Source organism: Columba livia, chromosome Z (genome assembly GCF_036013475.1).
Source record: "Columba livia isolate bColLiv1 breed racing homer chromosome Z, bColLiv1.pat.W.v2, whole genome shotgun sequence".
Lineage (NCBI taxonomy): Eukaryota > Metazoa > Chordata > Aves > Columbiformes > Columbidae > Columba > Columba livia.
The window spans coordinates 13422391-13449486 of record NC_088642.1 but is presented as its reverse complement, the minus strand read 5'-3'; the positions used below and the strand labels follow the sequence as shown (position 1 = coordinate 13449486).

General features: G+C 40.9%; 1 protein-coding gene across 1 annotated transcript in view; it reads right to left on the bottom strand.

Moving 5' to 3' along the window:
* The window catches only part of PGM5 (phosphoglucomutase 5), a 73514-nt gene extending 48069 nt beyond the window's left edge, over nucleotides 1-25445 (bottom strand). The window contains exons 1-6 of the mRNA XM_065047274.1: nucleotides 25019-25445; nucleotides 18277-18439; nucleotides 15593-15739; nucleotides 13314-13439; nucleotides 10267-10457; nucleotides 9206-9360 (exon numbers count right to left, since the gene is read on the bottom strand). Coding sequence (XP_064903346.1) covers nucleotides 9206-9360; nucleotides 10267-10457; nucleotides 13314-13439; nucleotides 15593-15739; nucleotides 18277-18439; nucleotides 25019-25279 — 1043 coding nt within the window. The 5' untranslated portion in view covers nucleotides 25280-25445. The remainder of the gene's footprint in view (nucleotides 1-9205; nucleotides 9361-10266; nucleotides 10458-13313; nucleotides 13440-15592; nucleotides 15740-18276; nucleotides 18440-25018) is intronic.
* Between the last annotated feature and the right edge of the window lie 1651 nt (nucleotides 25446-27096).

Sequence of the window (27096 nt, the reverse complement as noted above, 5' to 3'; positions counted from 1 at the left end):
GGTTGCGATACTTGGCTGTGAAGGGAAAGAAAGAAAGCAGTTTCACAGCTTTATGATACTGTTCATAGAAACAAAGAAAATTAAAACAAAGATATAATATGCTACAGAAGCAGACTGCTACTACAGAATCACAGAATGGTTGAGATTGGAAAGATCCTGGGTCTCTTTCATTTCCCCATAAAATAAAACAGAAGACAATGTTTCTTCTCCTGCAAAATTAATCTGACAATTCACGTTAACATGACTTCAAGTAAGAACTGTTCTAACAGAACTCTCAAATTTCTTCAAATAATATTAAGTATCCTGGCTCTGTCAGAGATCATCTTCAAAACATCCAGAATGTAAAGAACCACTTCCTGTCTTCTTAATTTGTAAACAATATAAGTAACGTAGCAGAAGATTGTACTTTAATACACATAAGATGTAGAATTTTAAACATGCTGTTTTGAAATTCTATGCCAGAGATGTCTTCTTTGGAATCAGCAGGAAGCCTTCTCCATGAAGGTCACCCACTTACAGAAAAATCCTTTGATGGGAGAGGTTGCTCTTGAGCTGACACCAGCTGTGCTGTCCAGCACAGGCAAAACATGTTCAGGCACGCAAATACACGTGGGAGCCTTTCTAGGTTAAATCAAAAAATAAGACTGCATAAGCCTTTGAAAAACAAGGGGCCTTTATTTCAAACTTCCATTGAGTAGTCGCAAAGTCTTCTGCAATTCACTACTGCAAACTTCCTCACACTTTTGGACTTTTTTATCAGGACATTTGTAGGAATTCCTGTTTTTTATTCATAGCTGTATACTTTTGTGGTATAAGACAGTGCAGCACAGAGAAAACTGTGGACTTTCTGTTATCCAGCAGCTGTGTATTGCACAGTGCAAGGCTGGCTCAATGTTTTGCAAAAAGCTTTTCTCAGGTGTTTTTTCACACATGGCATTTTAAGCACTGACAAAAGTATGTTTATTTGTGAGAACTGCAAATAAATCCATTTCTTAATAAGTCAGTCAAGTTTACAAGATATATTTATGTCCCACCAAGGACTAAATCTCATTTTCTCTAACTTTGGTGGACAAAATGACCTCACTTACAGCCAAAGCTTAAGCTGGAAACAGAGCACTTCATAGTTTTCAACTCATCTTTTCCTTTTAAATCAAGAGAGCTTTCAACGCACCTTTCCGCACTCAGTGCTGAAAGCCGCGAGTTGCACAACTGATGAACCTGCTCATTTTAGGCTAGGCAGCCATAGCTGTCCACTCCTGGCACAGGGCAGCATGCAGCTAACTACAAATAAGAGTTGTATGCTGTGCAAGGCTGCTCTGCAGTCTGCCATTCTTAATAGGGATCAGTTGCCTCCAGACTCACAATGGGCCAGTGAATCCCTCTCAGACCCCAAACTGATTTTTTTGTCAAGTAAATGGAGGTAAGCCACAGGACTGCCCAACCTCTCTTGCCATGATTCCATATAGGACAACATAGAGTTTTCTACTAATGTTTCACAAGACACCGACGTGTTTTCTGTCCTTTTCTCATGAGCAATGAAATGCTACCACTAAAGAACATCAGATGCGGTATCAATTCATCCTCTCCTGGAAAGTTTAAAAACACACAATACATTGAGAGAGGTTCATTCTCATCTTTGGCTGAGAAAATATCTGACAGTCTGACTACTGCTGTCCTGAAAAGTGTTAAGAATAAACACTGACCCTACATAGATGTAAAATTTAGACTGCCATGCCAACAGTGGGCAGCACATTTTCATCACTGCAGGCTGGGATAATGAAACACTGGATAGCTAAGAATACGGTGGGCTGGCAACAGCCAAATATACCACACTATATTAAAGCATATCAAATCCGCATCAAAGAAAATAGCCAGAACACAAAAACAGATCCTTAATGATATCCTTGAAAATATTTGCAATGATAAATCACCTCCAGTGCTTAAAAAAACAGCCAGGGATGACGGGAAAAAAGCTAGATTACAAGCACATTGTAGAAATAAAACTAAGAGGCACAGCTAATGGACATCAATTACTTGTAATGATAGTTGTTTTTTCTCCACAAATCTTTTCAAACATGTCATATCTGTGTAAATAAACTATTTAGGGGCATAATGTATTTGAAAGCTAATACAGAGAACCTACAATTCTTTACTAGATATACCAGAGGACATATATTGCTATTTTTAATATTGCAATGTTATTTCAAAAGTTTAAAATCCTGAGAAAGTTTCCCACGACAACACTTAACAACTTTGTATTATGTTTCAAACATATTAAATTATATTCATGAAGGCTTTATGTAGTTGTCCTTCTGTAGCATTCCAGAACAGAACTTGTCCTTCTGCTCCATCTAATTTAAAAACTGCTTGTACGTGACATGGATTTAGTTTGACAGAGGTGTCTCAAAAAAATTCACAGCAAGCCTATTTCAGATAAGAGAAAGTGAGATTGACTTACCCTACCAAAGGAAGATAAAAAGGGCGAGGTCACAACTGGCATAACTTGAACAAATCACAGTCACAGAATGAATGCATTATCAACCATGTAGAAAGATGAATTTATAACTTGGAGAAGTCTTCCAGTGTAAAGAATCCCTTACAACTCAACAGTAAAGGATGACTATGTAGAGAAAAAAATGCGCAGTGCCTATCCTGCTTCTGGCACAAACTTCTTCATTAAAACAGACGATCAATAATTCAGAAGAAAAGCCAATGGTTGCAAAGAAATAATAAGCTACGAATTCACAAGAAAAGACAGACAAAAAATCCATGTGGTATTTGTAAATGAAGAATTCAAGGAAACAATCACAAAAGCGCAAGTGGAACGTTGTGTGCTGTTCTCCCTGGCCAGAGGTATATGTTTCTTTAATTGCTACTGCTTAAACAGCAACGAAGGCACTGTCCATTAATTAATCCAAAAGCTTTTTCCAGTGTTTGCAGAGAAAAGACTAAACTTTACAGGAAGAAGCAGCAGAAGCACTTACACTGAACAATACACCTCTCAACAAAAGCATACAGGAAGGGTCCAGTGCTTCGAGAAAAGCAGGTCTCCTTGGGTCTGCATTCCCTGGTTGAGATGCAGGTTTAGACAACTGATGCCCAACAGCACGACCCTTGCTGGTGCCAGACCCTGGGAACCACTTGCAGAGGAACAGTCAGCCCTTCTTTCTTCACCCTTCTATCAATTAGTATAATAATATGTAGTATATAATATAATGATATACAATATGTGTTTTACATATATAGTATATAATTAACATAATCAGAGCATCTAAATGCTGTAGAAATGACCTGGCTGTAGAACCAAGGTCTCAGATAATGCTAGCCACAGCAGTATTCTCTCAGCAACCCTCTTTTCCTGTACCAACTTGACTGCTATTTTCGACACACACCCAGCTTTGTAATTCCTACAGAAACAATTTTCACTTGCTCTTGTGATTCTCATTCTGCAGGCCATTAGCTAACATCACAGTATTTCATTTCCTTTGCTGTTCTGCAAACATCAGATAAATCAGAATACAAAGATATGAAAAAATAATGCTTTGTTGGACAGGGCACACATTCCTTCACATTCCCCACAAGAAAAAGAATACCCGCCTAAGGGTACATATCACCAGAGAATTGGGAGTCTGGAGACATACTACCACAGTCCTGTTGATATTGGAGCATGTTAAAGCAGATGTTTCCTGTCAAGTGTTACACTCTCCCTACAGTACATACTAGTATATTCCAGCAGTCACTTCAAGCAAACACATAAAAATGTTAAACACCTTGAGTGAATTCTCTTATAATCCCCTGCTCCATTTGTTAATGCTGTATTCCTAAGCAACATTTAGAGTCCTCTGGATTATTGCTTCCTTCTGTTTAACAATTCGCTGTGAAAAACTATTAAACAACATATTAACATGCACATACTCTGTATGATTTTTTTTTATAGCTAAGGAAAGACTCTAATACAATGACTTCGGCTAAACTATGGCCACACAATAGGGACACACCATAAGAAGAGATGATTTTCACTTGCTCTCTAGCACAGACTTCAGGAGAGAGGCTCATGACCTCAGAAGACAGTAGTCAAGTGAACAGGAATTGATCCAATTCTATCACATGAGAGCTACTCCTATTACTGCAGTCCAGAAGCAGGGGAGTACACTACAATAAAGAGATTAATTTTGTAGACACAAATCAAATTACACCCTGCAGACAACAGCAGGGCTCTGATAACCAAAGAAATGTTATCCCAGAGACATTGTGATGACACTATCAAACACAATGAAATATTTCTTGCACAATCCATCTTTCTGTCATGAAAAAAAATTAAGAGATGTTCACATACAAGATCCTTTGTATCATCATTATCTCCTTTTCCCTACTCTGGCAACATCTGTTGAGAAAAGATTTCCAAGTGTTTTAATTTTTTATGGAGCAGTGACTTACTAAATCCCAGTTAGATGTACCTGAAGTTCAGATTTCCCAGCTTCTTCAGGAAGACTGACAAGTAGAATGTCTTCATTTTCTTTTACTAGGTACTATTTCTTCTATCTTACTGCAACTAGTATTACAAATGTTGCCATGTCCTTTTCTCTGTTACTTGTGTTAGAACAAAAAAATACAGAAAATAAGTAATATCAGCACTCAACAGAGCAGCAGAAACCTTTTTCTAAGTACTCTGTTTATTAGTGTGCTTTCCCTGCCTTGTTATCAAGTGTTGTCCTTATTCTTGTCCATACTGTTGCAACATGTAGATAATAGCTGACCTGAAAGTCCTTTTCCTTTATTTATTTCTTCTAATTCGCTAACAAAAAAGACTTTTCAAAGTATTTTAAACAACCATTCCCATGGAACAGAATGGTACTGCACATGCATTAAAGGTCAAATTAAGACTAACTCAAGATGTCATACTTCAAGATTAAATCTAGCAAGGTGAGACATGTCTAAGAAGCCCATGGATGTAGACTGGTATGAATAAGAACAGAACCTACCATTTAATCTCTGTGTATAGGAAGGTTTACTGTGCATCTACCACCCCAAATAGAAAAAATGCTAATTTGAATGCATGACGGTTTAGATAGAGAAGAAATACTGAAGTATTTAAGGGATTTCTTTTAGATATTGCACTGGGTGTTCATGGCATGGTTTGCCAGCGGGGGCTGCAGGGGTGGCCTCTGTGAGGACAGGCCGGGGCTGCCCCATGTTGGACACAGCCAGTTCCAGTCAGCTCCAGCCTGACTGCCTTCCACAATGAGATGACTGGTTCCCTGAATGAGGTGAGAGCAGCGCATATTGTCTACCTTGACTTAGGATTTCAACTTTCCCTCCTGTAACATCCTCATGTCCAAAATAATTAATCATAGCATAGTTGAGCTGACAGTGAGATGGATTGAAAGCTGGCTGAATTCCAAGGCTCAAATGGTTGTGATCGGCAGCACAAAATCCAGCTGGAAACCAGACACCAGGGGTGTCCCCCATACATCCATACTGTGGCCAGTACTGTTTCACATCTTCATTAATAACCTGGATGATAGGACAGAGTGCAACCTCAGTAAGTTTACAGATGATACAACACCATCAGTGTGCTGCCATTTAGAGATGCCTCAGCAGGCTAGAGAAATTGGCAAACAGGATCCTCAGGAAGTCAACACAGGGCAATGCCAAGCCCTGCACATGGGAAGGAATAATCCCTGGCACCCGTACATAATGGGTGCCAGACAAATAGATAACAGTTCTTCAGAAAAGGGCTTGAGGTCCTGGTGGACCACGAGTTGACCATAAGCCAGCAATAAGCCCTTGCATCAAAGGCCAACAACATCCTGGGTAGCGTTAGAAGAGCATTGGTAGCAATGAATTGGTAGCAAGGAAATGGAGCCTTCCTGACTCCTCATCACTGGTGAGAAAATCTGGGGCCCTGAGTCCAGTTCTGGGCTTCCCAGATTTGAACCCCATGGAGCAGTTCTGGCAAAGGGCCACAAAGGTGACTATGCAACTGAAGCACCTGTCATGCTAGGAGAGGCTGAGAGAGATGGGATTGGTAAGCCTTAAAGAGAGAAGGTTCAAACACGACATCTTATCAATGTGCATAAACATCAAATGTAGGGTGGGCTGGGGAACGACTTAAGATAGAGCCAGACTCTTCTAATGGTGCCCAGTGACAGGACAAGATGCAGTGGGCACAAACTGAAATTCAGGACGTTTAGTTTCTGCTCACAAAAAATGTTTCTACTGTGAGAGGGGTGAAATACTGGAGCAGGTTTCCCAGGAAGACCATGGAGTCTACATCCTTGGAGATACTCAAAACACAAGTGAAATGGCCCTTAGCAATCTGCCGTAGTTGATCCTGCTTTGAACCAGGGTGCTGAACTAGATGATGTCTAGGCATCCTTTCGAGTCACCACCACTCTGCAATTACTTCCTTCTTTTCTGCCAGAATTAACATTCCTAGTACAGTTCTAAATTCATTTTTAACATTTTATTTCCAGTGCATGAGCTTGAAGCATGAGCTTTACAGGTAGATATACAAACAGGTTCGATAGTGGTTGTCCCTGGAGCACATCAGACCAGTCCATCAGGAAGGAATAAAAGAGATCAAGAAACAGAAAGGACAATAGATTTAAAGCATACGCTAGTAAGCAGCAACCTCAAACCTAGTGCAGAACTTAAGCAAGCGGTGTTAGCCATTCTTTTCTGCATTTCCTACTCAGAGCATAAAACACTTTCCTTATTGATTTTACTATACTGGAGCTGAGACATGCAGCAGCAAACACAGAGGGGATGCTGTCCCTTCAAACTAAACAACATGCTGTCTGGTATCAGACATCACATTTTGGAAGAAAAGGGATTTCCCTTCCTATTGCAGAAGTACAGATTGAGAGTTTAGAATTTTAATACTATGCCTTATACTAGAGTGCTAATTCAATAAAGAATTGCTTAATCTTGTTTTTTTTCTTTTTGATTCATTGCAATGAAAATATTCCTGTCCTTCCAAAAGGCTTTTTTTTTTCTTGCAGGTTCGCTAATTAGTCCATGGGAATGGAATCACAAATGCCTTACACATATTCTTTTACAACCACTGTAAGATCTCACTGACACTAGTCAAACTGTTCCTTATGTTTATAGATACATGAAACTGGAATTCAGTACAACATGAAACCTACACTGAAAATCAACCTGTTATCCACTCCTTCAGGCAATACACTGTATTTTAGACAATGACATGCTATGATTTCACTGAAAAATACCTCTTATAGACAACCAACTTTCCTTGAAGTTCATCAGTTCCTTACGGTGGGCTTCAATGGGAAACCTGGAAGAAATGATGGCTCAATAATTCATGCAGTGAACTTCTGAGGAAGTGGTTCTTATTCTCCTGTGTTCAAGTCCATGTAGCTAGCCAATATATAGGAAAAGTGACTTGCTTAAGACGAACTACTGAATGTGATTTCAAGCCTAAATTGGGCTCTTCGGTGAGTGAGTTCAGCCCTGGCAGTCATAAGTTAAGCAGGTTATAGAACTTTGGCAACCAAAGTATGAGAATTTCTAGTTAAAACTATAGCATTGTTAAAGAAAATTAAAATTCAGGTAGTTTAGATTGTCATGCATACAACTGAATCCAAAGCCAAAATCAAGCAACTTTGAAAACATGCAACTTTCAAATCTTCTGGACAACAGAAAAAAAGAAAAAGAAAAAAAGATCAAGTGTCCTGGATACAGACGGCAAACTTCATAATACTAAATACTTGCAAGGATGGATGGGAAAATAATTACATCCTTCCATCATTATCAATTGCTCATTTTTATTTAATAATAAGACATAGCTCCACAGAACTAAAAAAGGCAGCAATCACTACGAGACAATCTGTGCTCCAGAAGGTCAAGTAAACATCATCCAAACAGCCACAGTGTTATTGAAGGGAACTTCAGTACATTACTACTTTCTGACATATTTATCCAAATTTAACAAAATAAGACAGACAAACATATTCAAATGTCACTGTCTTCAAGTCTTACAGGAATGCAGACATCCTGGGTTGTATATCCAAAATTAACCCCTATTTATTCTATATTGTATTTCTATATAAGAGTAGCTTTCATTTAATCTACAAGATTCTGGGATCTCTAAACAGAATAAACAAATTCTGTTTAAACAAATAAACAAAAAAAAAAATAACCAAATAAAACAAATAAACCCTGACCATATCATATTTCCTTAAACTAGGCCATCTGCCTACAAGTAAGGAATATTTCCCTGAAGACTGCCAAGCATTAGAGGAAGCTGCTAACTCTGAATTTAGTAAATTCTAGACATTTCCTGAAGAGAGAAGCACCCTGAAATCCTTCCTTTTCAAAGAACAATCAGTCTTTTCATACAAGCTATATTTCACTTTGAAACTACTGTCTCCTGATAAGACACATATAACAGAGGCAGCAAATCATTCTTGTGGTCGTAAAGCTATGCAACCAGATCAACACTGAGACACAATTATCTCAGCAAATACACTTTCCACACAGAATATATAAGGCAATAACGTTTAGTTTAATCCTCTTATGCTGATATTTACCGAACACTAAGGCCTGGCTGAGGCCTGATGAAAAAATTCAGCAGCTAACACAGGATGCACATTCAGCAAATCTTTTAAGAGCAGACTGGACCTGCAGAAATAGCTTAGATACACATTTAACCTGTGCTGGAACTGGAAATGGATACCACGACTTCTTGAAGTCCCTTCTGGGGAATTTTGTATCATGATAGATGATATATTTCAACTGATTAAAATAAGAGGGAGTTTTTGTTTGGGTTTTTTAATGCTTGTTTAGTGCTGAATCAGTACTTTCTCTGTTGTAAACTTCCATGACTTTCATAAGAAGGGCTGTTAGATTAGGCTGTAAAGCGTTATTTTACCAAGAAAAAGAGTGAAGTTATTTTGAAAAGGAATTACCAGTCAAGTATTTGTAGTCTTGAAAAGATTTAACCTATTCAATTCTTTTCCCAGGCTGACCTAAACTATTTTCATTCAAGTAAAGGCTGGTAAAATCAGTCTAGTTAAGAGCGAAATGTCATTGAAACTAGTTGAAACACTGAAACACATAAAGACTGTGATATTAGAAGCTCTTATCAAAAGACTTCACAATTTTGTATTTGCTAAGAAGAAAAAACAGGGAAATAAATAATGTAATGACCAAGGTGATACAAACACGTGTTTAATCTTACTTGTCCAGGGCTGTGCTGGTGGGCATGCTCCTGCCAAATCCTCGGACACCCATCTGACAGAAGTATGGAATGCAAGACAGATTGGCAGCAATTATAGCCAAAGAATCCGACGGATTAACAAAGAAACCATTTTGGCCAAGGATCATGTAGCGGTCCTGGGAAGACAGGAAATTCAAGAAAGCATCTTAAATCCTATATTCTGCAGAGTGGTAATTTCTTTTATTAGATCCACTGTAGACAGGGAAAAAGAAAAAAAGAACAGGCTTTGGGTTTACTCACTCACATCCCTCTTTGGGCAGAATAATTTATTGGCATCCTGGCAGGTTTATAATCTCACTGTCACACTATCACACCACCACTCCCCCATCCTTGCAAATCAAAGTTCCCAACCACTCTATAGTAGCTTCAGCCCCCTCCATGCTACTTCAGTCGGCCTGTTTCTGCCAGGGAATGCTTGTGTAGGTGAATCTTTTTGCGAAGGACAAAAGCTATGCAGGGAGTAGGAGGGTGTTTTGTCTTTACTGACAACAGAAAACAGCCTCTGTTCTTCAAAATCTTTCCATCTTTCTCCCACTCTGTCAGGACAGAAAGTTGTTTCGGAAATACTTCACTGTTTATAATGCCAATAATACGACATTAAAAAATTAAAACGGAGATTAGGGATCAGTGCTTGCATTAGCTAAAAATCCCTCAAATTACGATGTTAATCAAAACGGACTTAACGTCCTTACTACTTACTGTGACAAGCCCATATTGTTTCTATAGGCTGTCTTTCCCTACACAGAGAAGCAAAGTGTTGCAACAAGATAAAAGCAGTCTAATATTTAAAAAATACTCATTCTGGATTCAACTCCTGCTTAATTTGCAGTCATCTGCAGAGACAAATTACAACATATGTGTCTGATCTATGGGCTGCAAATGCTATAATTTGTACCTGAAAGTGATATCACTTTCAGCTTCAATGGCTTACTGAAAAGCAAATTAATTAGAATTAAATGTCCCATATCTGACCCCAGACAAAATAACTATGGCAAAACCTCAAGACAGATCAAAACACTTACTCCGTCAGCATCAAAAGCAGCTCCAAATCCATACTCTCCACCTCTCATAGCCTCCAGCAAGGCAGTTGCATATGTTAAATTGGGATCAGGAGGCTGCCCACCAAAATCCTCTAGAGGAATACAGTTTATGGCAGAATTTGCAGGAGCTCCCAATTCATCACACAGGATTCTTCTCACATAAGGCCCCATAACTGCGAAAACAGAAATCTGCCATGCAATCACAAAAGCATATGCTTGATATTCACATTTTTCACAGCACTGTGAAGTCTTGATACAAAATGTACTTCCAGTAATTTTATACATCTGTCCTAGCAACAAAAGACAAGTTATTATTTCACAGCAGAGTATGTGATTGTCCTCCCAGTAAATAATCAATTGGCAATCCAGCATTAAAAACAAAGTTCCCCACTAGTGGAAGTGAAAAAGTAATCACTGAACTGTGAAAGTTCAATTTTTGTTTATCTATTTTTAAGTAAAGAAATTATCATACACATTGAGGGGTTCTCCTCACTGGAATAAAAATAAGATGCTATTCTATGTGTCCTGGAATGCAAATAAAAGTTTAACACATATTAGCAAGAAAAGTAAACAGCAGGGGAATAAAGATGGGAAATAAACTTACCTCAACCTTCTAATTCATATTAAAATTACAATAGGTTTGTCCGCCAATAATTTTACCACATTTTAGTTACTACTATGTAGATAATAAATAAAAACTTTCTCAAAACTAACTCCAAAATCATTTTACTTTGTTAAAGATATGGCCAACTAAGACCCCAGCTCATGATACTATATATTGTAATTATTACATGCAATGCTGTGAGGGGTATCCCAAAACATCACTTGTGTCCATTTTGGAGCAGCATTTTGTTTCACCTGCATTCCAGATTGACATCTTGGGCCTTTTCTTTCTGTCCTGATAGGAATTTCCCATGCCAGTTTTAACCACTGAAGTAAATAATCTTTTATCCTTCAACCAATTAATTTTCATTTTAAATAAGTGTAAGGAATATTTTATAAGAATTAATGGCAAATTTACATCATTTCAGCACAGAAATAAAAGGATCTTGAATACACATGTACTCTGAAATGCAGTCAATGATCAAACTGTGCAGAACATTGTTCAATCACACAATGAAACCCTTTGCTTCTGTGAAGAAACTGCAACACTGTTCGTGTATGAAATTTACACTTGTGCACTTGGCGGCTGAGCAGACACTAACAACAGACTGACCTCTCTGCATCCCTAAGGCAGATGTGAACAGGTCACTTAGAGGTAAAAAAATACCGAGTGACAGCTCACTCTCTCATGCTTTCTCTTCTCCTACTTTACTCCCAAATCTTGCTAACGGGAGCAACTGCAACCCAAGGTAAACAGATGTGAGAAACTTGTATTCAGGTAAAATTATACAATAAACAACGATTCACATTATTATCAATAGTAAACTCCTGACAAATTAACTCTTTTCTATGCCAATGTTAAGCTACCAACATACAGAGGCATAAAAGCATATTCCAGAGTTGCAGAGCTAGAACTCTGGAAGACATTTTATCTGTGTATACACATGGCCCTCTCTAACGTTCACATAGTTACAATTATATTGTGGCTGATAACTCACTTTTGCCTAATGCATCTCTCCCAGAAAAGCTTTTGATCTGATGCCACCAAGAAAAGGAAAAACTGTGACTGTCTTTGGTAGATTGTTCCAGTGCTTAGTCACAGTCACCCATAAGTACATGAGCTACTTTCAGTTTGAATTTATCTGGCCTGAACTTCTCACTATTGATTCTTTTTTGTATTTTTGGGAAGAGATGACTGAGAAACAATTCTTCCACAAAAAAAAAAAAGCTTACTTTGTTGTACAATCATTCTTGTATACACTTACTATATGCTTACTATGTATATTATGGCTATTCGCCCCTAAGATACAAAGTTATAAAATCAATTCTCTGTCACCTTGTTTACAAATTCTGTCCTTTAAATTTTTTGTGTTGCATTAGTTTTTCTAACCCTGAGCAAGACTACGCATCTTTTTGACCACGTGTAGAATTTTTCAACACCCAGTTATAGATCTGGACATCAAAGCTCTACACACTATTTGAGTAACATTCCCTGCAGTCCTGTAGCTGACAGGAGGCACAGTGCCTTCCTCATTGCTTCCTCACCATCGTTCACAGACACCAGCTGCCCTTTCGCTACAGCCTGTCAAAAGTGAGTGTTCACACTGATTGTACACCCACTATGATGTTTTGAACAGTAATTATCGAATTGTACTAAGTAAAATGCTTTACAAAAGCTTCTTAAGTCTATCCAGCTCCCTTTATCAATCTGATTTCATAATCCCATTAAAGAATGAAGCCTGGTTTATTTGATGGAGCTTGTTTTCCGTAAGATAATGTTGAACAGCACCACTTACCTTCCTATTCTTCAATTCATTATCTATAGAAATCTTTATTTATTTTTTCATTATTTGGCCTAAAATGGATCTCATATTGACTTATGTTTCCCCAAGTGAGGCAGCTTATAACTTTTTAATATTGGCACTAAAGTAGTACTCTTGCTGTCTTTTGTGACACTTTCTTTCGTCTTGCTCCCAGTACACTGAAATTTATTAACAGCACTAGTGAGACAGAGGTCTTTAAGGACTTTAAGGACTTTTGGGTACAACCTCTTCACACTTAACTGATTTTATACCATTTAGAATTCACCCTTAGTAGAGACTGCACTGTAACCTCCTTGGTTACTACACACTGCAACATACTTCATCACTCTCTCATTGCAAGATTACCTCATCTTGCCTGCTTCCAAATGCAGAAAGATAACATTTCTTGGACAATTCACTTATTCTCTATCAAGAAAGATAAACCTCTTTGCACAATAAGGGACCTAACTCGTTAAGCTTGCCTTTGTTACTAATATAATGTTCAAACTCTTTCTTACTACCCTTAACCTTTCTAAAATGTCTGACCTTTATATGTTCTGTGTTTATTGGGAAACTACTGTAGTGTAGCTACACTTTTGCCCCAATAACAACTTCAGTTCATACCTCCATTCATGGCATCAATCCTTATTTTAATCTGGTTGGGTCCGGTCAGCAAACTTCTGATTGCATTGAAGTCAAAGATGCTTCGAAGGAGACTGAGGTAGATATCCACAGAATCCACAATTTCCACTAGAAAAATTAAGTAGAAAAAGAACACTACGGGTCATACATGGGAAAATATCTCTCCCAGCACACTTCAACTAGCCATGCACAGACAATGCAACTTCTACATAATATGATTTTGCTCTGAAGCCCACGGCGGCGAAGTCAAACACTTCCACTGATCTCACTATGGCTACCATCAAGCTTTAGGCTGCGCAAAGATCAACAGTTCTGCCCCCAAAAGAACTGCAGAGAGATAAGGTGACAGCTCTTATTTCACTGAAAACATTCATGGGAGTACATTATATCAAAGTAAATTCTTTATTTGTCACTCACGACATCACTGAAAAACTTTTCAAGCTTAAGCAGGTTTATTATCAGAGGAATGAATAAGTCCATACTGAGATAAAGCCACATGTTCTAATCTTCTATCTGACACCAGGATCCATCTGCACCACTCCACCAGGAAACATACATCCTATTCTTCTAATTTTTGGCACACGGAATATCTGTCTCCAGTTTTTTGTCAATCTACCACTGCAATTTTGGATTTTATATCCCACTAACTTAGGAAAATTAGGCTCAGATACAACATCTGCTTTTTGCTAACATCTTGCTAATTTGAATTCTAAATTCACCAAAGTAGAGGGCTACAATTTTTTGAGTTCTTTTGGATGCAAAATATTAAACTAATGAAAGTAATATTAAAATATTAAAATATTAAACTAATGAAAGTAATGAAAGTAAGTCTGTCATCATGAAAGAAGTTACCAAACAACTGTCAAAAGCCATGTTTCTCAGTTATTTTGGAACGTATTCTTTTCCTGATTAATTTTAAAAGCCTATGTTATATAAATGTCTTTGTATCTGGTTAAATTAGTATCTTGAAATATTCTAGTCACAAGATAAATTATTACTTAGAATATCAGCCAGTTTTCCCCAGAAACACTGACCTCACCCTAATGCTCTTCTTTAGGATAACATGAAGATGACACAGACATTTTTTGAGCCTGAGAAAAATGCTTAGAATAGATCGGGAAAACACACTTGAATGGAGAAACAAAAACGATTCTCAAGGCTGAAAAACAGCCCATAAAACCTACTTGAAAAATTTGTTCATTCTGTGGTATATGTTGAAAGCCTCAAGGATTCAGTAAATTACATTACTATATGTCTTCTATGCTTTGCTCCTAACACAGCTGAAGTAGACTCTAAGCTTTACACATATGAACAAATGCCTCAAATTCAGTGGAGCTGCTCACACATGTTAAGATAAAATGCATGTTGAATTAAAGTCTAAAAATTATTTTAGCTACTGCCAAATCCAACTCTCAGTTGCTTCAACATCTCTGTAGCCTTGATTCACAGGTGTTAGTTCATACAACTGAGTTTTATATACACCAGATAGTATCCTAAAATATCTTTAAAAATCTTTTCATTCTTTCTGCACTTTCAGTCTGCATTCAGACCTCTGTAAACTCTATTTATTCATGCATTTGTAAGCCAATTATATTGCTTCAGTAGAGTTCCTTGGCAGCTCTACTATGCCAGGGTGATGCACTCTGGAAAGAGATGATTAGGAAGTGAATTTTCCTTAGAAAAACATTCAAACAAACTGCAATTATTTTTCCTCTATTTTTATACTACCTGTTGGAGAAGCATGTCTCATTTTCATTTAGAAAAACACAATTTGGAGAGATATAAAAGTTGAAAAAGCAAAATTTAAAATTGTGGCAATCCTACAATTCCAGAGTGGCAGTAGAGTTGGATTTTCCGTGCTTTTGGTTTGTCTAAAACACCAAGTATGTCCTTTGCTCACCAAAATGCACTTTGTATCAAAAACTAATTTTTTGGTGGAAAATAAGCTGGCTTTAATTCTATGACATCAAGAATGAGGAAGAGTTCTTGAGACCACACAAATTTTTACAGTATCTGAAATATTGTCTTGGCAAAGGCAGTTGGCTAAATGGTGAGGCCTGATGCATTTAAAGTCCCGCACTTGGCTTCCTTATGGGCAAAACAAATGCAACACTTACTGATACTGCCTGATATTTTGAGAACTTGTAGAAAAAATTTTGGAGAACTGAAGTTGTGTTTAAATAATTACCCATTATAATTCTGCAGCAATTCTAATATTTAGAATCAATGGACATAGCATGCATAAAAGCAAAGATTGACACCTCGGAAAGGTTTGAATTTGTTCTCCAGGTCAAATTCCTGTCTTCCCAGGCGGGATAAATCAACTCTGAGATCGGGACAAATGGCATATTCCTCCAAGGTTTTGCTGATCTGATAGATTTTATCTGAAACCATATCTGGAGCAGGTCCTAGAAGAAAAACAAATGTGGTGGGACATTTTTTTAAACAAAGGTTCACTACTTGAAAAGTTAGTGCTATTGCAAACATTTTTTCTGAATATATTGGCGTTATTAAGGAATAAACCCAATCAAAGAACTATAGTAAATAAGGTCTTTCCCTATGTGTAAGACAGGTTTAAAACATATTTTGAAAATAAAATAACATGGAAATACAGTGCATTACTTGCAACATTTTGAGTCACAGAGAGAATTTAAATCAATCATCTTCAAGGGCAGGCAAGATGATGGAACCAAAAAAAGCCCCAGCCATCTTTCTTTGGCTTTACTACTCAAAGCCATTTTTTACTCTACACAGAATCTCAACATATATATTAAAGGAAAGTCTGTCCTTCAGCAGCAGTTTCTGGTGTTTCTTAGGGTTTTCTGCAAATGCACACCTGTGAAGCTGACATAGCCAGTGTTTCACATTATTTCAATAGACATAATTATCATTTTCAAAAGTCTTACCAGTTTGCCAGCGTTGTTTTCTTACAGTTTTTCTCCAATAGCTTAATGAAATGTACCTTTGTTAGAATTCAAAATACCTTAATTGCTTAACAAGCAATTACGATCCGGAACAGTCAGGCCATTCAGAAACAGAAATCACATCTTACTTCTGCATTACTTTTATTGCCAAATCCTGAGGATTGGCTCTATTTTTAAAGCTTTACTGTCAATCATATAGAAGTTGCAGGCTTGATGCAAAAATTACCACATGAGCTACACCATGTGTAGTGTAAGAGTTGAGTCTGAGTAACAAGTCTCTCTGGCTTATCTGAACTCTTTGTTGTTCATAGTAAAGTCACACCTCCACTCTGAAAAATTACTCCCTTTATTCTCTTTTACCTGTTCTCCCTTCTAATCCAAAGCCTCTGCCTTTTCAGTGCTAATTTCCCACTCCTCTAGCAATGCTCCTCTATCCAGTCGAGCTCTGCCATGTGAATTAGCGTGTTCATCTCAAATGCAGTGCACCAGATGGTCTGAGGCAGTTCAACAAGTAACAGTCACTTAACTCTTCATTTAGCTTAGAAAATTACTTCTTACTCATCTAGTCCAACCCCATTCAAGGGGTGAGGACGGGTTTCACCAGCTCCACATCATCCTTGACAGATGGATGTATTGTCTCCTGGTATTTCCAGCAAAGGAGATCCCACAGCACCGCTCTGCATCCTCTCTTACTGCTATAGAAACAAATCACTTCTGCCCCACATGGATCTGCAAAACAGACTGGGCAAGAATGCACAGCAACAGCAGCCTTCCCTAGGAGCCTGTTGTGCTGCCTAACCATTCTGCTAGCTCTAAATCCTCGCCTAATACTTAACCCGCATTTTCTCAGCTCCAACTTAAACCCATTACTTTTCATTATGTCCCTAGAGATCATCACAAATAGTTGAACCTTGTGACCCGTGCTTGAGGAGTGTTTCATATTTAAAGCTTAATAGCCTGTTTGAATTTTCTTTAAAAAGGCAAAGCACACTTAAAAGAATGTCCCACCAACTGTTACCCATTTATCACACAGATTTTAGGTGTATGTGGTGTTCTAAAGTTTACAGAGTGCTAATGGATTTAATGGTTTGTCGCTGGTATGCGTGTGCTGTGACTCTGGCTTTCTCACTGTCTGACCTTACACAGTCCCTTTAATCTCTCTGAGATTCAAGACTGTTCTGTTCATAAAATCACATTGGTTTCACCATGCACATTTTTCAGCTAACCAAGGGACAAGGGAGAAGCATCCCCTTCTTAAGCTTTCCCACCTTCAAAAGGTGGAAGGAAACATTATTGCAAAACCACTTTCAGATTGTTCATGTGGAAAGTGCTCTACATGTGAGGTATACAAGGTGTCAGCAATGGTCACCATGATGTTTTATGGGTATACACACATCTATAACACGAAACATACATAATGTATAACATACCTACACATGTTAGCCTGCCGATTTTGGAAAACAAGACATTAGCTATAGATGCAAATTGCATTATTCAGCAGTGGAATTGCAACAGTTAAAATGGCACAACCCTCTCCCTGGATAAGAACAGTTATTTCCTGGGTAAACATGTGAAGTGCTTTCTTCCATACAAGACAATGAGTTATACTGCTTACAGCACTTCTGAAATTATGCACTCCGAAGTAAATGCCACGACAAGCAACACAGAAATATGAGCAAAACAGAGCTCCCTCACAGGCGTCTTTATAAAAGGATCAGAACTGTGACAATGATCTGGCAGACTACATAAAATGCTATAAAAATGGAATGGCAAACCTCATTTATAGAAACATTACAGCTACCGCAAGGTATTCAGTGAACATTTAATACTTATTGTACAGATCGATGTAAACAAATACATTCCTATGACTGAAAAAAACACAGATATGCATGTATTTGTCATAGTTTTAACAGAATAAATTAAAAACATAGTAGTTAAAGTTAGCTAGTTATCCTTGTCATAATATTTTCACCATACCAAGATGCGTTATATAACGTTATTTAAAAAAAAAGACAACCTACCTCCATTGGCAACCTCAAATTTGACTCCAAACTCCCCTCCAGGTCCCCCAGGACTGTGGCTAGCTGTCAGAATAATTCCACCAGCTGCTTTGATCTTCCGAATGATACATGAAACAGCTGGTGTGGATAAGATACCATTCTGTCCAATAACCAATCTGCCGATCTAGGTGGAAAAGGAAGTCAAAGTACTCTGAATGGCACTAAATTTTTGAAAATTAAAAAATACACACACAATGTATAGGTATACATGTATTGGGTAGAAATTTTAAACTCCTAGTATGGAACCTGTTCTTTTGCAGAGAAATACATGTACGTGAGTTGGCTGCATGCGAAATCTGGACTGCTGACAAAAAATATTGTATCCTGGCAAATTCAACCCAGCGGCCTGTGTACTGACAGTAAAGCAAGAGCACAGACATGGTAGTGATTTGCAAAGCCCCCAAGAACAGCAGTGGTCTATGATTCTGCTATCAAACCTTTCCAGGTGTACCCACAAACAAGTAAATTCCCCTCACATATCTATATAGTTTAGGGCTGCCTGTGTGGATACAGTTTGCAAGGTTTGGGTTTTAACTAGCATAGAAGAGAAGAGCAACCAGATTGCCTTTCATGGAGCAGCCTTTCATGGCAGCCACGAACATCACTATGTCCTGCAAGCTGCAGTCTTGGTGAGACACCCCTCTGTTACCAAGACACCCCCGGATGTCATGCCCTATAGAAACTATAGAGCTCCTCCTTCAGCCATCGGTGACTCCTTGGCCATCCCAGATGAAGAGAGTGTGTTTCCCTGGGCACAGCTGAGCAGGGGAAGTTCCCACCAATCTCAAAGGAAAAAAAGCTTTCAGGTGGTGTTATTAAACACTGACTCAATGTGTTTGGTATTATGTGCAGTTCCACTGCCAGGTTCCTATTTCAAAACCTTGCCTTCATGCCCTACACAGATACTACAGTTTCAGCTCAACATAAATAAGCCAGGCGCCAACCAGAAATGTATTTACAAAAAAATATGGAAGAGTTTCAGCTCCTGGGAAACAGCACGTATTTGTAAATCTCTCGATTTATCATAATTTACAGACCTCAGGAACAAAGATAAAGGTATTATATATTTTCTCCATGCCTAGCTCCAAGCCAAGTGAAGCAAGTGATTAAATGTTATTTCATCGATTAGAGAACAAAATGGGTATCTCTCTTACTGATCAGATTTCTTCAGCTTTATGTAATGTTTTTCCCATCTTTTAAAACTCTTTTAAATCTCCAAATGCCACCTTTACACTTTATTTATGGAACTGTTTTGAACACCAAACTACTTGAAAAATACCTTTTATATAACCCTACTTGTCATCACAGAAATGCAATTCCTACATTGTGGAACAAGAATGAGTCTTTTTTAAAGCGGAAGCATTTATAGTTTTTGTGGGCTAAGAACTAACAGACACACTTTTACCTCAGAAAATGTGTAGGGTAAAACTCCACCCATCAGGACAGGCACTGAAATAACTGGGGGCTCTAGCACACGCCTTGACACACTTTAAGAATCAAGCTCAAGAAAGAAAACTCTCCATTAGCCACACAATTTACTGTTTAATTTAAACCAGTGCCATGTAAATAATTTGAAAGAGAAATAGAGATTTTTTTTCAAATTGTTTTGAATTTGAGTGTGTCCTTTTACGGTTTATTTTCAGTCCATGAAGCAGCTTTTGGACAACATGCCATGTCTTGCAAGGCTGTTGTATTAATGCTGTCATTTAATCACTGTTGCCAGTTGTACTGGAGCATTAGAAAAAACACAGAAGATTGGGAAATAGACTTTAAAAAACTTTCTTCCAGCCTACGCAACAGTCTATCCATGTACCTTTATTATGGAAAGAAAATCATGATGAAAATTAATACTGAAAATGTTTGTTTTGAATATTGTCTCTCCCTTTTTTAAACTATGAAGCATGTAGAAAGCTAGGGCAATGACTCAATCTTCCAAATACAGCTGTCAGAGAAGAGTGCCAGCTCTTAAAACAGTATTGTGTATGGGTAAGCACAAGGAAGATGACAGGAATTACATTTTGAAAAGTGTTTGAAAATAACACCCAAACTACCTCAAGGAACTCAGGTATAAATGCATTTATACTTGCACACAGGCTTATAATGAGCACATGTTCTCTTCTTACTGAGGTTTAGATATTTGCCTTTATGCACACCAAAATTGTTTTTATTTTAAAGCAGAATCCTTAGATTATTCAGAATGCACAAATCACCTTGCACTACCTCTTCACCATATCTTCATTTTTTACCATTCAATAGATGTTGCACAAATCAGTTTTCCCTTTTTTTGGATGCTCAATATTAATAGGAACAGGAGGAATCTGCCTTGCCTTCAACATTCGTCACAATGCTATTTATTATATTAATTTATATGATGTAGAAATACTGTAATATGTAGCATTCTAACTTAAGGACGTTGAAAGTGAAATTACCTGAATGCCACATGGATATTTTATTTACAGTGACTACTGCCAAGAGCTTCACCTTATGTGAAGGTCTTCAGGGCTTTTACAAAAATCCCCAAGGACAATGCAGACCTTCCTCTGTTCTCTTCGTTTCAGTGGGAAGATCACACAACCTCATCCTCTCTTGGCCCAGACACTGTTCATTTTGTCTCTGAATCAAATATTAAACTGACATTTAAATAATTTTATGTAAGAACTCACACATTTACAGATTTCTTGCAATCTGAGCTTAAATACTAACCAAATAATGTCCAAGTGCTGACTCAAAGTTCCAGTAATACCCTTCTGGAAATCTTGGACAGTTTCACAGTGTGAAAAGATTATCTTTGGATTTCAAAAACTGGAATTCAAAAACTTGCATGGCTATGAGATCACAGGCATGTAATGTCTCTTCTAATACTGTGTCCCCATGTCATGCTGTGTCACTCGGCTTTTAGTAGTAACAGCAGAAACAGAGACTATGATCCTCAGCAAACTGTTACAGCTGAAAGAATAGTCACCCTAACAAGGGCTTTACAAGAACATTTTTATTCAACACTACTTGCAGCTGTGCATTTTCAGACGATTCAGTTTATTATAATGGAATCACTTAATGCTTTTTATTTATCATTTTTCGCAGTAATCTCTCACATGCCTCAGTCAATTAAACTTGAAAGAGCATGAAGCAAGCGGATTAGATTCTGGACAGCTCGGGGCTGTGCCTTCCTATCTTTTACTGCAGTATCCTGAAGATGACTGAGCACCATGCTGAACGTAGAAACAAATGTATCAGGCACACAGGTCCACGGAGGGAGGGCAAGATTTGCATGGAAGACCACAGAAAATGAAAACAACATGGTATTATAAAGAAGATAACTGGAAAACTCCCTGTCATCTCCCAGTTCTACAGCATTGCTAGCAATACAGCATGATCTGGGGTGTTGCTGTGCCTCTCCATATTCAGAGCATGACCACCAGCTTCTGATCTGTCACTGAGACCCACACGTAGCAGCTTTAAACCTATTTAAACTTATCCTAAACTTTGCATCAAAAATGAGAGACCACATCCACTTGATGGGTCTAATGGAATTCTTGCATTTAATTTGTAGTGGAACTGTGTTATAAATGATGGAGCCTTTCACCTCGTTTTTTCCAGACACTAAGGTGCAAGGACGCTGCTGCTGACAGGACACAGGTGAAAAGGGAAACAGAGCCTCAGATGCTCTCCTACCACCCCACTGTGCTAAACTGCTTGTTGCAATCCAGCACGGGACCTCTGCCTGGTTCCCGCACACTACCCCACCTTCCCATGACATGCAGTCTCTTACCCAAATGTGTTAGCTACAGCTGCAGCTGTGTGAGCCATGGAGGGGTGAGCCCTGTCAGCCACCTTCAGCTCTGGACAGAAAGATTTGTTGGAGCATGTGCCGATGACACTGCACAGCACGGACCAGCCTGTAGCTGTTGCCGCCAGCAGAAGCCTGCACAGGCTGTAGCTGCGGAGTGTGTACCTGCAACCCCCAGCTGGAGGGCATGAGCCAGAGGGGCCGGAGATGAGAGGGCGGCAGGGCGAGCACTGGCAGCTGAACGGGCAGGGGCCTCGTCTCATTCCTTGTACTGCGGCTTATGCCAACTGTGCAAGGCTGTTAACGCAGGGGGAATGCAGGGTGAGTCACCAAATTAGAACAAGGGGAACCTAGTGGCTCTAAAGGGCAATACACTTACTGTTGATAATAGAAAATCCCTTCTATTTTTGTACTCGGAGGGCACAATTAAACATAAGACTTGGTATGTGTCTTCCAGGAAGGAGATTCAAGTTGACTTTAGCAGCACTATGTGGCTACCCCTCTCCTGGCACCCTGGGGCAGCTAGAAGTTGTGAATGCAGCTTCAAGGCTTGCACACATTTCAACTGAACCTGCCTATGCCAGCTCACTTGTGGCTACAAGCCTTCTAGTGACATTAACCTCATCCACAGAGAGAGATCTTTGTCCTCAAGAGTATTCCCATCCTCTCCCCCCCCTCCCATAGCGCAGCACTAAACAACACCTTCAGGGAGGTTTAGATATTTTCCCAGCAGGTGTATTTTAACAGCCAAAGAATAAAACATACAAACAGTATACACTAAGTAAATGTGAGGCTTATGCATTTACAGTGTGCTTGAGAGAAACAGGAGTGATGGTGTGTGGGGTGAGGACGGTAGAGAGGGGATGGAGCATTAGCACATTGAAATGGGAAGCCTTTTCAGTGTCAGTAGCACTCCACCAGCTGGCCTGCTGAATTTGTGAGGATTGTGTCATCAGTAAGAGTATCATGATTGAATTCATATATTTGTGGTAACTGTGAGCAGAAAAGCTTGGGTTTTTGGCTTCAGAGAACACGAGGGAGAAACTCTGTTTCCAAGAAACTTGCAGTAAGTTAAGAAAGGGGAAGCACTGCTACAGCAAGGTGCCAGAAACACGTCTGGAAACCTTCTGAGGTCAAGAAGACCTGATCTTCACGGGAAATAGAGCAAAACAGTGAACATGATAGAAGCAGCAGGAAGGCAGTAAGCTGACAGGCAAAATTAGTCAAGAAGAAGTCCTGAATACAGCATAACCCGGCTGACAAGATCCTGGTGTCCTAAAGCCTAAACTTCTTGTCTTCTTTAGCACTTCAGTCCTTGTGGTCACTTTGTGGCTTTAACCCTCTCAGTAGCTACTACCGGTGTGCAAGAGCAGCAAGGACCTGAGCCTTGGCAGGCAAGTTCTTGCTTCAGCCACCGCTGTGCTTCATCCTGCCTGGTCAACAGGAACGATTCCAGCAGCGTGGATTCCTACAGCGAGCTACGTGGGGAAGAGGGAAGGGAGCAGCCGTCCTACCTTGCCCTCAACGCCCCACACACCAGCCTGCTCGCGCTGCTCTGCGCTTGCTCCCTGCCCCTGCGGAGGGAACGCCACCGTGACACCCTCACCAGCGTCCCCACCATTGCCACTGTCCCCTAGAAAGCCCCTGCACACCCTGGACTACATGAGCCCTGGCCTCTACCAATCCTCTCTGCATGAATGGTGAGTTTCCAAATGTATGTAACGCAGCCTGTCTATGAATTCGCAGGTGTCACTCAGTGTCTCAATAGTATCTGCAAGGTGAGAGCATGCTTTAGAAAAAATTAAAATACTCATTATTTGTATGAGGCTGAGCAATCCATCTAGCTTCTATGTGACAGTAAATCAGCATGGAAAATTCAGACACATATTAAAAAACTGGAAGACCTAGTTGTAAAACAGGATTGCATTCAAAGAATGAAGCTTTTGGGAAGGAAAGAAAAAATAAGGTAAATACACTACACTAGAAAAGCCTCTACAAATTTAATCACTTCTTTTGCCAGATCTGGAGAATCAATTTAGCCATCCTAACAAGAGACAGCTGTTTCAACTCTGATTTGAAGTAGAAACCTCAAGCCTACATTAGCTAGTATCTCTAGCTTTCTGTACCTACACACCAATACATGAATATGTATGTATCTATCAGATGACAGCAGTTTTCTTCCCGAGTTCTTTCCTATTTTCAAAACTGCACAAGAAAAGCTGGAACCCATCTATCACAGAGGTATTTGCAACTGTTGTCTTCCTGCATTTTGTAATTTGTTTGCAAGTGAACAATGGAGAAGAACAACTCTTTTCTTAAGATGCAGCCAAAATGCTGAATTCCTCATGCTTCAATAATGCCATTTTCTTTGAATATTTTTAAAAGATGCTGAGCTGCATATACATGTCCGACACCTTAGTTTCCCATATGCTTTTTAATCACGCTATATTTTCTCCTGCCGAGTCAACCGTGTTTATCAGCTCCCATTCCTGCCTCCGTCTAAAATAAGGTGTGAAACAGCACGGCATGGCCAGCAGTCTCCTGAGATCATCGCGATCACCTCTGTTACACACCGACAAAACCAGCCGCGCCAAAGCCCGGCGGTGCAGCCTAAAGCGGGCAGGAGCCGGCACCGGGCTGGCCCGGGCACCGGGCGCGCAGAGCGCTCACAGGCTGCGGGACGCGAAGTTCGTCTGACTTCTATTTGTATATTCCGCGCTACCCGCGTCACGACACAAACCCTGCGGGACTGCTCCGGGCTCCCTCAGCGCCGGAGCCGGAGCGGGCAGGGCGCGGACCCCGCTGACAGGAGGCGGACGCCCTGCCGAGGGGCCGGGGGCGGCTGAGGGGGCCCGGCTCCGGCCGCCCCGAGGGGACGGCGTAAGGGCGGCGGGAAGGTTGAGGGGGTCCGCTTACCCCGTTGGCCGCGGCCATCTGCACGACGATCTCGATGGCCGTCTTGCTGAAATACCTGCCGTCGCTGCCCACCACCATGGTGCAGCCCTGGCGGTCGCGGAGGTCGACGGAGGAGAGGAGGCTCTGCACGAAGTTGGGCAGGTAGTTGCGCTGGCTCTCGAAGAGCGCCGTGGGCCGCCGCAGCCCGCCGCCGCCCGTCGGCCGCTGGTCCTCGTAGGGCGCCGTCTGCACCGTCAGCACCGGGATGGGGGTCCTCTCCATGGCGGCGGCCCGCTGCCGCCCGCCCGGCTGTGGCTCCACTGGGGAGCGGCAGCCCCTCAGGAAGACTGCCCGGCCGGCGACGCGGAGCGGAGAGGCGTTTCCCTGCCGCGGGGCCGGGCTCCCTCACGGCCGCCCCCCGCGGGGCCAGAGGCGGGCTCGCTCGGCCCCCGACGGCCCGCCGGTGGGAGCCCGGCGCCGCGGGGCAGCCGGGGCGGGCGCGGGGTGCGCACCGCCCCTTCCCCCGCCCGGCGGGACCCCCCGGCGCCTGCCGCCCGCGAGGACGCCCGGGGCTTGCCAGTCCGCTGCCATCAGCATGCCGCGGCCCCGGCCAAAAATAACCCTGGAAAGCGAAGCCGAGACTCGCGGTCTCCTGCCAGGGCTGTAACTGGAGGCAGGGGGAGAGGGCGAGACAGCGCGACACACTTGCTTGGGGGGATCAGCGCTGTCAGAGCCGCAGCCGCCCCGTCCCGTCCCCGCCGGCCACCGGCGGAACGGCAGCCGCCGTGCCTGGGCAGCCGCGCACCGCCGGGCGGCACGACGAGCGGCCGCTGCCCCTGCCCGGCGGCAGCAGCGCCCGCGGGAGGCGGGAGCAGCACCCACGGGTGGCAGAGAGTCAGTCCCCGGGCTAGAGTGAGCTCGGGAGGTGGTGCTGGCTCTGGGCCGTTCTGCGAGCGAGAAAACGGAAGAACGGGCAATTAAAGAATGAACAAGTTCTTTGACTACTAGTACCGTAAGCGAGGGGAATCGATTGGTTTCTTCTCTTTTTTTTCAGTATATTGCTCTAAAGCAAAGTTTTTGTGTAGCAAGGAAGCTTACCGAGGGGGGTTCGGTTTTGGTTTTTTTCACAGCAGGAGCTGAGTTCTGCAGGAAGGCTCTGGTCTGACTGCAGGATAACTGATCATACTCGTTTCTGTCCAGTCTTAGTCCCTGTGAGGCTGAGTAACCCTCTGAAGGTGTCTTTCCCTTTGAAATTCTGTAGGGCATTTCATAGGGATGTGGTGAGACTGAATTCATTGACATACGTGTTCATTCTGCTTCAGTTCCTTCTGCAGAGGTTGCAACTGGCAATTGCAAAGATGCCTGACATTTCCCAGTATAAAGGCTGTGTTTACAGATGCCTGTGACTGTCAAACATCAACTGAAATTTTCCATCCAAATGCCTGTTTCACACTGGGCACACACAACAATATTTTGCTGGGACAACTGTTGGCTGTAGAGTTGGAAAAAATACTCGTGGAACTTAGATGTCATTCGTGTGCCTAAGAAATCGCTGGTGTAGCCCTGCACCTGAGCAGACAAAAATAACTTTGTAAGGCATTCTTCAGGTCTCTACAAAGGAGTCTGCTCATAAACTGCTCAAAAGCACAACAGAGTGTCACGGCTCAGCAAGACAGTGCTGCATGGCGGGAGGTGGACAGGCAAACATGGGGTAAAATGCTTTAGTCTGTTCCATAGACTAAGAGCTCATCAAGAGTCAGTGAAAGTCACCTGGTGAACAGTAACCAAAGGAACTCTGTAGTGGTTTTAAGCCCTGTCTCTGCAGACTCTGTAGTGGTTCATAGCAGATAGAGAGTATGACTGTTTAAGATACGATTGTCTGCTGTTCATCCCTTTGACAGTGACCGCTGCCTTACACACTACATTAGGCAAGGCCAAACAGTTTAGTTTAAATAAACTAATCCACTTAGCAGGAATTCACTAATCCACTTAGTAGGAATTCTAGCTCCCTGGAAAGAACGCCTGTATTCTGGGCCATGGAGCTTCTATTAAGGAAAAATCTTCCGCATCAGCTTGCAAATGTTGCAGCAGAACTGTAC